The sequence below is a fragment of the Balaenoptera musculus genome, chromosome 9 (genome assembly GCF_009873245.2).
Source record: "Balaenoptera musculus isolate JJ_BM4_2016_0621 chromosome 9, mBalMus1.pri.v3, whole genome shotgun sequence".
Lineage (NCBI taxonomy): Eukaryota > Metazoa > Chordata > Mammalia > Artiodactyla > Balaenopteridae > Balaenoptera > Balaenoptera musculus.
The window spans coordinates 77326746-77342785 of NC_045793.1; the positions used below are offsets into that span (position 1 = coordinate 77326746).

The 16040-nt window shown below is 34.1% G+C and overlaps 2 protein-coding genes across 8 annotated transcripts in view; one reads left to right on the forward strand and one right to left on the reverse strand.

Annotated features, from left to right (window-relative positions):
- Positions 1-5588, forward strand: part of SLC25A40 (solute carrier family 25 member 40) — a 52755-nt gene extending 47167 nt beyond the window's left edge. For 3 of the 4 annotated variants that reach the window (XM_036863930.1, XM_036863931.1, XM_036863933.1), the window contains 2 exons: positions 1618-1698; positions 2057-5588. In XM_036863930.1, coding sequence (XP_036719825.1) covers positions 1618-1698; positions 2057-2169 — 194 coding nt within the window. In that variant the 3' untranslated portion in view covers positions 2170-5588. The remainder of the gene's footprint in view (positions 1-1617; positions 1699-2056) is intronic. The other variant, XM_036863932.1, reaches the window with a different exon arrangement.
- Positions 5589-5913: 325 nt separating this feature from the next.
- Positions 5914-16040, reverse strand: part of RUNDC3B (RUN domain containing 3B) — a 155736-nt gene continuing 145609 nt past the window's right edge. For 2 of the 4 annotated variants that reach the window (XM_036864396.1, XM_036864393.1), the window contains one exon: positions 7542-8393. In XM_036864396.1, the coding sequence (XP_036720291.1) occupies positions 8248-8393 (146 nt within the window). In that variant the 3' untranslated portion in view covers positions 7542-8247. Of the gene's footprint in view, positions 8394-16040 lie in introns of all 4 variants that reach the window. The other 2 variants (XM_036864395.1, XM_036864394.1) reach the window with 2 other exon arrangements.

Sequence of the window (16040 nt, forward strand, 5' to 3'; positions counted from 1 at the left end):
CTGTAAGAAGTTGCTTATCACCTGTAGGATTAGCTCTTTTGATGCTGGATCTTTAGGCAGGAGATACTTTTGAGGTTCTGTTAGAGCTCTGCAGTGGCTTACCTCCAGTTGATAACTCTTTCTGTTCTTTCTCTTTTACATTAATTTCACCCTGCTATTAAAATAGAGAGCAGTCTGGGACTTGAGAGTTCTATAAGATTAGAAATACCCAGCTACTTGGCCTCCTTTCTTTTACCAGTTGCTTCCAGAATTTAAATGAAATAATTTAAACATGAAGTATAAGTTACCAACTTGTAAAGTTTTTGTCATTGACTTTTTTTAGAAAGTTAAATTCCAGTCATAAATATTTTGTTCTTGGTTTTAAAATGTGTATGTAATTACTATATTTATACTTACACTACTTATATTGATAGTTTAGCTTCTTAAGTAAATCACAAGGCCTCATTTATCTTTATAGGCAGAGAATCTGATATTTTACATGAAAGAAATTTTGAGATAATGAGCCCCTCTTCATTAAGTGGCAAATTCTAAAAAGCTGTTTTGAAAGCTATCTTTCTCTTACTTTTCCCTTTTTCCCTAGGCATACTTAATAATACGTACTTTAGTCTTTCTTAATGACTGCACGTTGTCATCACTGTACACATTGATTACTGTAGAGTTTCATAATGCAGCTCTCAGAAGCTAGTGAGAATAACTTAGGAGTGTTTGCCCATCATCCAGTGGTCTCAAACCACGACTTTGACATCTTCAGCTTCACAGTCTTCACATGGTAGTATGCCTGCTTCTTGGCAGACTTTTTTCACCTATTGCATCTAGTAGTCTGTGGGCTACGCCAGATGCTTGTAATCGTTGTGTAAAATGAAGGTAAGCAAACTTTATGTATGAACAGCTCGTTCATGAGGTTTATGTTTGAACTTCAGTAACATCTATTTTTGCTGTTTTCAAAAGATATATAAATTAGTTTTTACTGTGTTCCAGATATTTGAGTAATTGCAAATAAGTGAGATGTTACTGTTAGTTACAGGAAAAATCTTCCCTTTGGAGGAGACAGCACTGCTTTAATTTATTTCAAGACTGGTACACTTAGTATTCAGAAAGGTTTTAATAAAGCAGGACCTCACTAGGGAGGAAGGAGCTATTGTCCTCAAAACCTCTTTTTGGGAAAAAAAAATTTTTTTAATGTATGCAATAAAAATTCATGAAAAATGGTTATCAGGGCTTTACTTTGGCTTTGGGAACCCCATGAAGATTTCTGTACATCTTTAAAATTTTTCATTATGAAAGATTTTTAAGATGTGGAAAAAAGTACAAAGGATATACATACCACCAAGCTTAAAAAACAAACATCATCAATTCAGAAGTCTTCTGTATATTCCTCCTTGATTGCATCTGGTCCTATGTACCTTAAAACTTACTGCCTTTATGATTTTTTCTTTTTAATGAATCCAACTATTAAAAATAAGATTTAAAATAGCTCTTTAGGTAAACAGATCTGTTCTTACTATAGTGAAATGATATACCACAAGGCCATAAACACTGTTTTATGTGTTTTATCTGTATTAGAAATTAAGTGGTAACTTACTTAAAATAGCATCATTTCTTTATTTTAACACTTAGTTTCTATGCCTTTGCAAATGTCAACATGGGCTATAATGAAGAACATTGTTGCTAAGAATGGATTTTCCGGATTATTTACAGGTAAAAATATTTCCTTTATCAAATCATTGACTAAAATGATTACTTTTACCTTTAAATCTATCACCTTCCTAAATTACCTTTCAGAAGGAAATTATTGAAAATATTCCACATTTACTATTTCCTCCTAAATATCTTTGCTATAAAAGTTTAAAAATGTTAAATAACAGTAGATTTACTATTGATATTTCTAGAGGAGGTGAGGAATAAGCAGTTTGGCTTCTTCTTTGACAACAGTTTATGGGATAGTATTTCATATATCACTTCACTTACTTTGATAACTATCAGAACGAAACCAAATAAGTTACATTTAAAAAAATAAGGTAATATTTGTTGTGAATTTTTTCTGTTCTCTTTTCAGGCCTAATTCCTCGTTTAATTAAAATTGCTCCTGCTTGTGCTGTTATGATCAGTACATATGAATTTGGAAAGTCTTTTTTCCAGAAACAAAATGCTCGAAGACAGCAATACTAGAGATGCTATTTCAACCTGAAATAACCACCATGACCAAATAATAAGATGGAGAATCTTAGACAAGAGCTTTTTTTCACCATTATCTTACAATGGTTTTTTATCTTTCTTATCTATAATTTAAATGAATAGTAAATTTCTACTTTGCATTTAAATCATAATCCTAATTTTTAAATAAATTTTTTATCCTAAGTTTTGAGATTTTGAAAAAGATATTCCAGAAATCATCACCATTGAGCATTCTTATAAAGAAAAGAAGAATTATTCTACACTGAAAGCAATAATCTCAGAGTTTGATAACAAATCTCGGTGTAAGTTAATCCTATTGAGAGTGTGTCAGAGACAACAGAACATTTTGAATTGTGTGCTGAATGATGTACAGAGTCTAAAAGAAAAATTCGCAAATCGTTTATACACATTTAAATCACGGGCATAGATATTTAAGTATTTCAGCAAAGTAGATAATGGAAGGCAGTCTTTAGATAACATTATTCACATATACCACATATTACCTATTAGTTATTTTCTTTAATTCACATGCATTTGGTATTTTGTTTTTTTACCTTGTTACTGTTCTAAGGCCTCATGAATATTAGGATTTTTCTGATCAGAGGTGTATGGTTATTTTATCTTCATGAACCAAAAATAATTTGTATGATATTGATGCTGCTATTTTTGATGACTAAAGACCCTGTGTTATCTACTGTCTCTGCAAGAGAGAGGGAGCTTTTACTGCCTGTATCAGATGTTCACTTCAGTCAAACTTGGGTGTGCAGTGGAAAACCACATTGTATTCAGACCAGTAAAAATGCTGTTTCAGCACAGGAAGGGCCTCTGGTTTCAGCTGTCCTGTAATGTAAGTATCACCATTTGTGGAGTTCTCTAGGTCATTTCTATTGGCTTGTTCTAACAAAATTGAGACTACTACAATATCAGTCACAGAATATTTCCAAAATGTCCCTTGATTTTACACATCTCACATTAGTATGCTAGACCAAGAACTGAACAGGCAGCAGTTTCCTTGAAGAAAGAGCTTTTGGTCACTGGAGGCTAATGCCTAAATAATTTAGTTAATGAATGTAGGAATGAAATAAAAAGGATATGATTTCAAGACAAACAATATTTTTTTAATATTTTTGTTTTTCTCAAGATCTGTATCCTGTGAGAAAAAGCACTTTATTGCAGTCTATGTGAATTTTATGAAAATGTGAAGCATATTTTTCCCTAAAATAGAGTAATATATTTAAGTGACAAATCTCTAGTGTTGGAAGAGGAATTAATGTATTTTCTAATATAGTAGAAAACTGTTTATGTTTCACCAGAAATAAACTCTGTAGGGTTTGTATTTAACCTTTTGTGTTTATTTTATCGTCTGTTGATTTACTTTAAGTTTGCAACATATATATCCATAAAAATGTAAATATTTATAACTTTGACTTATATTTTCATTAAAATATTTTGTGCTTTCTTAAAATATCACTGTGCTTCTAGCTAAATATTTTCATATAAAATCATTATGTTAATGCTATACTACACACATATGTATATAAAACACACACACATGAAAGTTTATCTTGAACACTGATGTTTAACAGTATTAAATTTAAATTTACCTTGGTTCTGCTATGCTTCTTTTTGATAACTGGTAGAAAAAGGCAAAAAAATTTAGGTTTTGAAATGCTCTCAAAAAGCGGTCACATATTTCAACTTAATGTCACTTAATAAACAACGGAAGGGAAATCTTCATCCTGCCCCCACCCCACTACGGACTGCACTTGTGAAAAATGCTTACTTTATGACTAGAATAACTTAAATAAATCTAATGCCCTACAGTTTTTCTAACATACATTACATGCAATGTATCTGAATGAAAAGAAGGCTGAACTGAAGCTTTCTCTATACTTAAGTGGTCCAGAAGCATTAATAGTAGCAACTGAAAAGCATTTGGTTACAAATTGTGTTCTTGGTAATGTTTCTGAAAGGAAACAGTTTCATTCTGTTAATGTTAATTTCTAACATACACATTTAAATTTTTTAAGAAAAATGTCTTATGCAAGTATTACATGTTTGCTACCTTTCATATAATACACGTTTGACTTTTAAAAAAAGTAATATGGAATTAAAGTAAAATTTTCTTTATTTCTAGGAAGACTATTCACTATGCTTATTTAGCCACATTTGACTACTTTAAATCCTAACCTCTTTTTTTCTGGGGCACAAATTACAGGGATGTGGAAAAGTTTAGTGTATCACTTTAAAATTTTTTTCCAAAATGAACTTTTAAAAATAAATTACTGCTGTTATATTTTAATCTATCATTCAACACTTACTGAGACCTTTTATGTGGTAGGCAGTATAAAAAGCACTGGAGATAAGATGACATTTCAAATACTCTCACTGGCCTTCAGGTTTCAGCTGTGATTGCTACAAGTATGCAAAAGGAGTGATGGAAAAGCTGAAGAATTCTCCCCTCAGCCTGTGGCGGAGGGACTAGTCAGGAAATGCTTCTAAGATTAGGACATGCGATCCAATTAAACGTACCTGGAGGTTGGGAGTCTTCAATCAGGCAGTGGTATTTAGCGCCAGTGGCTTGAGCAGAGAGTATACATGGCCATGTGGTAGGAGATAAGATTGGAAATGGAGTCCAAGGGGCCTTGTCTGCCAAAGGAGGAACAAGAAGCAAGAGGGAGCCAAGTAAGTATTTTTGGCACAGCTTTAAAAGTTAGAGTTGTGTTCTGTTTTGTTTTTCCCCCAAGACCAGTATTTTCCTTTAACTGAAAGAAAATAGGATAGCACAGTTTAGCACAGCATAGAATAGAAAACACCGGGATGGGTCACGTGTTAAGGCCAAGTGCTGTGTAGTGAAACTTTGGTTTTAGTTGGGTTTTAGAAAAATAACTGGCAGTATGAAAAAGGGGACTTATAATAAGGTGATCTATTTAAAAACAAAAGTTTTGGTTTGGATTAAAATATATTTTTAAAAGGTACCACTGTGACATTGGTATAATTTTACCTTCTCTCTCCTATCAGTGAAGTAAAACAAATGCTAAAGCAAAATACAAGGTGCTTTGCTTACAGAAGAGCAAAGTGGATTAGTTTAAAAAAAAATAAGGAGCCCTGATGTTCAAAGCAGTCATGTGACATTTCCAAGGTAATCCAATGTATTAGTTTATCAAAACTAGAAATTGTAACCAACAATAGGAAATTTAACAAAGAATTTACATAAGTTGTAAATTTGAGAAACATTTTTAACCACTTGAAAACTTGTATGTAAATCTAATAAAGATGACTTAAATAAAAACCAGCTGAGTCTACTTGCATTTTTAAGGTTTCTGTCAATCATAATAGTAGTCTGTATTTGGTACTTACCACTTACGAACTTATATATATGATGTTATTTAATGTTGACATCCTGATGCCATCAGGCAGGTGCTGAGAAGATGGTGATGTTTCCATTTTACAGGTGAGAAAACAAACATGGTTGTTACATAATAAAATCAGAACACTGCCAAAACCACTACTGTACCGTACCACTTTGGCAGATGTTGTCAGCTTTAAAGCATATCATGTCATTTTCAAAAAAATAAAAAGTATTTAATTTGATGCGAAATGAGGATTTCTCCGAAACCATTTCCATATTAGTATTTTAGGTGTTAATATACACTTACCACATTTGTTGAAACGAAAGTTCACTGTACACCTTGAATAAAGTAACTTTTTGTCATGGAAAAAATAAGACTACTACTGCATGGTACAAAATGTTTAATATACATGCAACAAGTATCGTACATCAAGGCAACAAAATACACATGGAAATAGTAGCATATATTTCAGCATTCTATTTAGGGGAGGGTGTGTGAACAAGAAACACTACCACCTAAAATTAAAGATTGAGACATACCTCGTGCAAACATTAACAAGCTACCTCTATAACTAGTGTGAAATGAACTGTGTAGAAACCTGAAGTCACATTAGCAGATGAATTTTATACCAAGAGCTCCAAGAAAGGAGAAAAAGTCACTATCCTCAGATGTCATGTTTAAATCTGCATTTAGCAGCATGTTAAGATGCACAAGTTATTGTACACATTAGGCAAATCTGAAAAATTTGATCAATTATGGAACCTTGTATTTCCTTTCTATATTATAAAAATGTATGGAAAAAATTTAACAATGACTTTTTTTTTTTTAATTACTGAAGGATAATAAATGACATTTGAGAGTGGACCATGAGTGAAAGCATTTAAACGTTCTGATAGCTGTTAGGAAAGCAGCAATAGTGCTTAAGGCTAGCCTAAAATTTTTGAAATTCCCCTCCTTGACCGTTCTCTCGTTCCCTCCTCCCAAGGTTTCCACTGTCCTCATTTAAACCTTCCTTCTGTTCCCCCATGCTGATTACAAATTGCTTTAGATACCTCTCACTCACAATAATGTGTACAGAATAAAGGTACCATTTCTCAATATTTGCATTACTGCAAGTACTAAAGCCTCAAGCTAAAGGAATAAAGCTCTGAACATGTTCTGGTACATCTAAGATAATTTATTTTAAGGGATTTCAGGCTGCCTTTGTCCCTGAAATGACACTGTTTGAATGGTCTTAACATATAAGACTAGCCTTGTCACTATTTATTATCTTAAATTCCAAATGACGAGCGTAAAGCTCTAAATATTTCAGAGAACCACGACACTCCCACATTTCTAATACAAAGAATGACTGTAACAAGTGCTGCTTGTCTCCTCTCAATACAATATTTTAGGAGGAACATTCTTTCTATATGTTGAAGTTACTAAGTTTGAATGTAATGTTTTATTAACAAATAAATATAGCATATGAAGTCCCCAATAAGTACTGTAGTAGCCTCTTCATGTAAACAATGTATAAAACTTCTTTGGCACAGCTGATCATGTTTTCCTCATATTACTTACTATAGAAAATATACTTCATACCTTTTCTCTTTCAATATGGTGGAGTTTTTAGGGACAAATGTACAGTTGTTCCAAAATTTGCAAAAATTTAAAAGACGGCTCATGGCTTTTTAAAAAAAGAAAACTAATTTTTTACCTGTAGAAGTGGAGTAATTTTTTAACATTAACATCAATTTAAAAATGAGATTATGGTATGATTAATGACAGAAGCTGTAAAGCATGTATGACACAATTCACTCTTGCATACGAGGCAGAAAAACAGCACTGGACGTCAGACATACTGTTAAGTATGGTGATTAGCCTACTGATCCTGACTTTAAAAGCGTCTCAGATCCTTAAATGAACTTGAACTCTTTCCCAATTAAATACTTTTTCAACATCTGTTCTACATTTTAAAATGTTTCCAGTTTATGAGACATAAATTTATCAATTTTGAAATTGATAAACTTTTAAGAAAATCTTGGAAAAACAAAAACAAATGTATTCACTTTACCTTAATGGTCTAAAATACTTTAAAATACTTCCCCTGTGACCCTAACAAATTTAGTAACTGCCTAACGACACATCCTACAAAATATATAAAATGTTAAGTGGAATGTTAGGTTGATGCCAAATGATAACTGTTAAAGAAAAACTGAATAAGCCACTGTGAAACTGCAGCTAAGAACCTTTCTCTTCACTTTAAAGACAAGGCATTTAAATATCAGAACCTGGGAAGAAATTCATGAAAAATGAAGTAACTCATTCTTAGAAAATTTAATCACTGAATAAAAGAGCAAAAGAAAATACTTAGCTTAAGCCTTGAACTCGGTCTCTGGCAATTATGATACATTTAAATATATGAAAATCAGCTGAATAATAAATATGTACAATTTGCCATGGATTATTAACTTAGAGGATCTCTGAAAGTTTTTTTTAAGCCTATTCATTTTTAAACTTCCTCAGTGACAAATATAGGAATTTTAAAATGAAAAGTGGCAGAGTCATTTTTTTTTCACTCAGAAGTTTACATGGAGTGGACTGAATTCTCTAATATAAGCGACAATTCCAGACATGTGCCAGAACAATATAAAATTCCGGATGTTTTCCCAGCAGTCAAACTTACATAAATAGAACATTTGCAACATAAAAACTTTTGGCTTTTACATAAAATTTTTCAGGATGGAGTTAGACCTGGACTTGTCATCTCTGTTGTAGGACTTGCAAGGTAGTCATTAGATTTTAGGCTTGTTAGAGATTTGTAACTTGCCACTGATGTCAGAGACCCACAGAGACCAAGTAATGAGGGAGTATCTTCTTTACCTGAAAATTAGGATAAAATAACAAATATTTAATTTCCCTTGAAGCATAATACCAAAAAGATCCTAAAACCATTAAAACCTTGCATACTCTACAAAATAGTACAAACATATCTAACTATAAAATCAAACACCTATATGTTAACATGTTTGATCTTTCAGTAGTTTCAATGGTACCCTTATAAAACATTACAGAGGGAATATTTGTGCTTCTTGTAAAAGTTCTAGATATGGAAGTTTGAGATGTTTTGGAACAAGAAAGTTGACCTTTTTTTGGAGAATATGATCATATTCAATTAGTAAAGAATAACAAAAAATAAAGTTAACAATACCAGTGTCCAGGCCACAGGAATACCAGGAAATCCGTATGCAGGTAACGTAATACAGCAGAAGCAGAATTGCTTCAATTCAGTTGGAGGGCTTGATCTGGGAAGTCTTTATTCACTTACTGAATAAACATTTATTCAGCACCTACTCTGCATCAGGAGTATTGTTACACAGTGCTGGACTTCAGTAGGCCCATGAAGGCGGAATGGCAGATCTGTTTCCACAGCCGGGGAAAAAAAGTTCTTTCCAGAGCTGAGTAAGTTTCAACCCACAGTGTGCAAATACTAGTGATAAGTGGCTGGTTTGAGGCTGCGAAAGGCTAATAAGGTCTTTGAAAACTAGTGGTTTTCCAAAGAAGATGGAAAGCTTAGGTTTTACTCACGTGGTTATAGAAGTATAAACTAAACCAGATATCAGATGTTTCTGAATATTATACATTGTTTCAAACAGTCCCTCTGCACTGTTCTCATAGTTGTCGTATTAATACTTTAACCCACCTTGTCATACTGTATGATAACTGGGGGGCGCTCTCCTTTATTAAACTATAGGCTCTGAGAAAGGACATGGAATTTGTTGTGTTCATTATTATATTCCCAGTGCTAGCACACAGTAGACACTCATTAAATAATTATGTAATTAATGATAATTCAGTAAGAACTGCACTGGGACACGAAAGAACTCCTGTGTTCTTTACAGCTATGTGACCTGGGGAAAGGCATCTTCTCTGAGCCTATTCTTTGTAAAATGAGAACAGGTACCAAAAGATGACAATGTTAACTTCATAGTTTTGCTGACTAAAAAATACAGGAAAATACAACGGTGTTAGGAGAAGATATGGAAGAGTAATTGTCACATTCAGGTTTCAAATGTTTTATCATCTTATGTCAGGATCAAAAGATATAGATGTTTCAAGAACCCTTTTAATGTCTAAGCTTAGAGACCTATTTCAGGCCAAAATGAGCTCTAGAGTTCTTGCTAAATGCTCCAGGAACGCAACTGCTTTGGATAGTCTCTCCCAAATTTCTAATTAATTATTGACCTGTAATGTTTTAAAGAGATTTACTACTAATTACATATACATATGTATGTATATATAACTATTTTCTTTATTGTAAATATATATGTCACATACAATTTACCATTTTAGTCATTTTAAGTGTACAATTCAATGGCATTAATTACATTCATAGTATTGTGCAACCATCACCAACCACTATTTCCAAAAATTTTCACCAGCCCAAACAAAAAATCCCTACCCTCTTTAAACAGTAACTCTACATTCTCCCCTTCCCCTCAGTCTCTGGAAACCTCTAATCTACTTTCTGTCTATGAATTTGCCCATCCTACATTTATTCTTATAAGTGGAATCATACAGCATTTGCCCTTTTGTGTCTGGCTTATTTCACTTAGCATAATGTTTTTTAAGGTTCATCCGTGTTGTATGTATCAGAACTTCATCCCTTTTCTGTGGCTGAGTAATATTCCATTGTATGTATGTACTGCATTTTGTTTCTCCATTCATCTGTATGGACGTTTGGGTTGTTTCCACCTTTTGACTACTGGAAATAATGCTGATGTAAACACTGGCACACAAGTATCTGTTTGAATCCTGTTTTCAGTTCTTTGAGAGTATATACTTAGGTTACACATATTTTTAAAATATAAAGATTATAACACAGTAATTGCAAAAGACTAAATCTAAATGTCTAACATAGTTACACAGTGGAGTAACACGCAGCTGTAGAAGAGAACGAGAAAGATCTCTATGTACTGCTGTGTTGTGATTTCCAGGATATACTATTTAGTGGAAAAAGCAAAGTGCGAAATAGTGCATAGTATGTTACCTTTTATCTTAAAAAGGAATATGAATTTATTTGAATTTGCATATGTTTTAAAGATCAACAGAAAGATAATCTAAAAATAAAAATGGTTACTTACGAAAGTAGAAGTGAACAGAGTTGAGGTGAAGTTTAAGCATAGTACTTTGACTCTGGGATATATTCTCAAGATAAAATAATTAAAAACAAATCTTAAGCTATTTTAACTTACCCTATCTTAGTAATATAGATACTATTAGCTTGAAATTAAAACATATAATAGGAAAAAGCAAATAAGCAATTATGTTCCTATAAATTAGGAACCAATATTCTCATCATAAGATATAAAAATACAAAATCAAGTACATGGAAACCTTGACTCTTATGTGTGAAGTACAAAATAAGATAAATTTAAGGTACATTTTTCTTTAAAAAAAATTCCTAACTGTCTAGTGAAGAGGGTTAGAAACAATGACCAATTCAATCACAACAGGCACCCCTATGGCCCAGATTATGTTCTCTAACATCATTTTCTAGTGTAAGGAAACAGGACTTCTTGGAGAAATAGCTGATCCTGGGTATGGGCATGAAATATACCAAAGCAACTCAGAACATCTTGTTTTACACAGAGCAAGGAAGCTGTGACTGACTACCAGGATGTCAAAAGGACATAGGGGCCATCTTTTTCATAAGGGTCTCTCAGTGTCCAAAAAGGACAGTGACCTCCTGATGAGACACACTGAAAAAGATACTTATTTATGTTGTATTCTTGCCAAATATGTTTTACCTGAATATGATAGCAATGAACAATCAGAAAAATCTAAATTGTCAGCCATTTAACAAAACAACTGGCTTGGGTGCTTAAAATATATAAATGTCAAGTGAGAGAAAAAGAAAAGTTGGGGGGTGCTCTGCTAGATGAAAGGACACCAAAGAGATTGAAAACTAAATGCATTGTGGGATCCTTGATTGGACTGGACCTAAAAAAAAAAACCTAGGATATTACTGGAAAAGTGGAGAAATCATAACATTCAATACTTATCAGGTAATATTGTACTAAGGTTATATTTCCTGAGGTCATAATGTTGTGGCTTTGTAAGAAAACATCCTTATCCCTAGGAGATACATGCTGATGTATTTAGAGATAAAGTGTCATGGTATCTGCAATTTACTTTCAGATGGTTGAGCAAAACAGAAAACACACATACATGAGTAAACGGAGGGAGCATGTGCCCACATGAGCAAGATAAAGCAGTGTGGTAACATGTTAATGATTGGCAAATCTAGGTAAAGCATATATAGGTGTTCATTCTCCTTTTCTTTCACTTTTTCTGTAGGTTTGAAATTACCCAAAACAAAAAGTTGGAGTGGGGAAAGAAGGCAAGGTACATTAAGTCCTCAGCTATGCCTTAAGGAAACAAACCATACAGCAGAGCTGAGTGGCATAGCCAGGAAAGCACGGGGGGATCTACAGATCCCAGCCTTCAAAGACCTACAGCTGACCTCTGAAAATACTGATCCTACGGAGCCTGCAGGGCAGTGCGGCGCCCTCAAGGGACCCAAAAACAAGCTTCATTCCAACACTTCATTTAAAAATAAAAAGTTTGGGCTTCCCTGGTGGCGCAGTGGTTGAGAGTCTGCCTGCCAATGCGGGGGACACGGGTTCGAGCCCTGGTCCGGGAGGATCCCACATGCCACGGAGCAACTAAGCCTGTGCGCCACAACTGCTGAGCCTGCGCTCTAGAGCTGGTGAGCCACAACTACTAAAGCCCGCATACCCAGAGCCTGTGCTCCGCAACAAGAGAAGCCACCACAATGAGAAGCCTGCGTACCGCAATGAAGAGTGGCCCCCGCTCGCAGCAACTAGAGAAAGCCCACTCACAGCAATGAGGACCCAATGCAGCCAAAAATAAATAAATTTAAAAAAATAAAAAAATAAATAAAATAAAAAATAAAAATAAAAAGTTTTAAAAAGGTGCATAAGGATCCAAAATGGTTATGTTCATTGTGACTGCAGCTATGCAACTACGCTTATAAAAGGAAATAAGCAAAGCTGTATTAAGGTAGAGGATGACAGGTGATTATTCCAAAATATTATTCAATATTGTTGCAATGTCAACAGCAGCTAATGTATACATATATGCATAGACCTAAATGCATGTAAAATTACTACAGTCGATTAAAAATAACAAGCATGTTAAAATCTGAGTTAATAGTGATATTTTAAAAGCAATTTACTGATATGGGGAGGAAAGAACTTGTCAAGGTCAATGAAACTTTCTAGCCCAGACGGCTGGGAGAGTGGTAGTTCCTAGCAGAAATAAGTTAGTCATCAGGAGCAGAAAATGGATTTTTGTTTTATACCAAGAAAGATCAGTTTTGTTTTAAATGTCTTGATATGGAGTCTGGACTATACAAGTCTTCAGATGGTACTAATACAAACATTATTAAATTAGAAGTCATTCATTCAGCCCAATTTACTGGGTATTCTCTATGTGTCCTCTATCCTGAAGTGATAAAACCCACTTCCTGCCCGTAGGGAACTTAGTATATGATAGAAATAAACACAAACAGAAAATTATAATCAAATGCAGTAAGTATAAGAATAATAAGTAAAGGGCATTATGGAAGCTCAAAGGACAAGTGTCCAAACCAAATCAGAAGGTATGGGTTGGGGGGTAATTAGGGAAGTTTCAGGGAAAAAGTGACCATTAAACTGAACCCTAGTGGACGTTCATGCCCAAGGAGGCAAAAATCAGACAAGGCTCTGCAGAGGAACAGCATGAACAAAGGCAGAGAGGGAAGAATCAGCACCCAAGGTACAGGGAGCTACAAGCAAGAAATGAGACTAGAAGAATAGACAAAGCCCACAGAAGACTTGAGAGTTGATGTTAAGGAGCCTGGAAAGGATCTTGTAATCATAACAATACATCTGTGTTGTGACTTGAAATCAAGTCTTCAAATTCAGAGACGACATTCTTAATCGTACTCTTAGACGGAAGTGAGCCACTGAAGACTTTTACATAAGGGAATTACATGCTCAGTTTGTATTTTAAATACTTGAGGACTCTGTGAAACATGACTTTGAGGGAAATAAAATGGATATAGTGAAACCAGTAAGAAGGCTATGGCAGCTACCTGAACCATGTTAGCAGTAGAAGGGACACAAAGAATGGAACACGTGTAGAGATCTTCAGAAAGTTAAACTGGTAGGAGTTGGTGAAGGCAAAATGTTAGGTGGGAGGAGCCATGAATGATTCAGTAGATTATGAGAACTGATAAGTGAATGGTGAGATCATCAATATTATAATAAGGAAGAGAAGTTTGGAGTAGGGAGGAAAGGGGTCAATGCAGAAATGAAGAGGAAGTAAATACATATCCTAATTTTAAGGAATGCCTAAAGAGATTACTTAGCCACTATCATATACCCATAAATATAGAGAAAATGTTACATTAAACTGTTGTGCAAGGATGACGTTACCTTTTTGAGATCAACAGTCAAGAAAATGGGTGGTCATCATTTTATGCAATAGAATTTCAAAATATTGGAACTAATGTGTGTTGTGGTTGTAGCTAGCCAAGAGGGAGCTGTGACATAGTTGTTTTTGCATGAACGTACATGAACTTGGTCACAGGTATTCGTATGGATGTCACTTTGAGTTACTTGTATTTATATGTTGCTTAAAACACCTTCAAAAACATTGTAGTATAATTTGCCCTTAAAATTAAGAGTTTGTTCATAGAAAAGCATGAAAACAGACAGCAGGATATAAGTTTCATATTAGTAAAACAAATACTCATTACAGGAATCAGTGCAATTCATAATTTCTTGTAAAACAGCATAAAAGTGTTTGTGAAAAGAAGAGATCTGTAATAAAGAGAAAAACCAGGGAAGATGATGAAGCTTCGTGACATACGCAAAGAACTGCTCATTCATGTGCCAGGCATGTAACTGAAGGCAGAAGAAACCCCTCAGAATAGATAAAAAATTTTGAAGCATAGGCAATTGATGTGACTGATTCATGAATCATGCATAAACTGATGTTTGATATCTGTTAAGATGTCAAACATCAGTTTATCATGGAATTTCTATGGTCTTTGAAGAGACACTGTTTAACTTTCAGAAGCATCTGATCTAACTGAGGAAGAAAATGAAACTAAGGCAAATAGGAAAGTGTCTGCATTAAAAATGTGCAGGATACTTGTTGATAATTTGAAAGAAAATCCCTACAGCAGTGGAGTACTATGTTAGGAAACGGTTCACTGTTGGAACAAAGGATGATACTGTGAGGAAAGACATAGCTACTGACAATTTGGATTAAGAAATGGTTCAGAAGAGATGGACTCTGAACATGAAGAAGTTCTTGACAACTGAATTCACTTTTATTTTCCCTTCTATAGATACAGAGGAGTGAAATTAATTTTTAAAACCTATGCTTAAAGTCTGAAAGAAGCAATGGACAATCAGAAAATAAAATCAAGAAACATTTCCATTTACAATAGCACCTAAAAGAATAAAATAAAATACTTAGGAATAAATTTAACCAGAAGTATGCAAGAGTTGTACACTGACAACTACAAAATAGTGTTGAAAGAAACTCGAGGTCAAAATAAATGGAAAAACATCCCTTATTTCTATGGATTGGAAGACAATATTGTTAAGATGGCAATGTTTCCCAAATTGATCTACAAATTTAATGTAATCCCCGTCAAAATTCTAACTGCCTCTTTTTCAGAAATGACAAGTTGATTCTCAAATCATATGGAAAGGCAAAGGACCCCAAATACCTGAAACAATCTTGGAAAAGAACAAAGTTGTAGGACTCACATGTCCTGATTTCAAAACTTACTACAAAGCTACAGTAATTAAGACAGTGTGGTATGGAGCAAGATTAATGTGGCACTGTCATAGACACATAGACCAAGAGAATAGAAATGAGAATCCAGAAATAAACCCATACATGTAGGGGTAATGGATTTCAACAAAAGTTCTAGGACCATTCAGTGAGGGAAAGAATAGTCTTTTCAACAAATGGTCCAGGCACAACTCAATATCCACATGCAAAAGAATGAAATTGGAACCTCAGTTCACACCATATACAAAAAATTAACTCAAAATGGATCACAGGCCTAAATGTAAGGCCTAAAACTATAAAACTCTTAAAAGGAAACATAGGTATAAACCTGTATGACCTTAGATTAGGCAACAGTTTCTTAGATGTGACACCAAAAGCACAAGCAACCAAAAGAAAAACTAGATAAATAGGGCTTTGACAAAACTTAAAACTCTGTGAGTCAAAGAACACTAGCAAGAAAGTGAAAACACATGCCTCAGAATGGGAGAAAATATTTGCAATTCATGTATCTGATAAAGGTCTACCATCTAGAATATACACAAAGAACTATCACAACTCAACAATAAAAAGACAAACAGGGGCTTCCCTGGTGGCGCAGTGGTTGAGAAACTGCCTGCCAATGCAGGGGACATGGGTTCGAGCCCTGGTCTG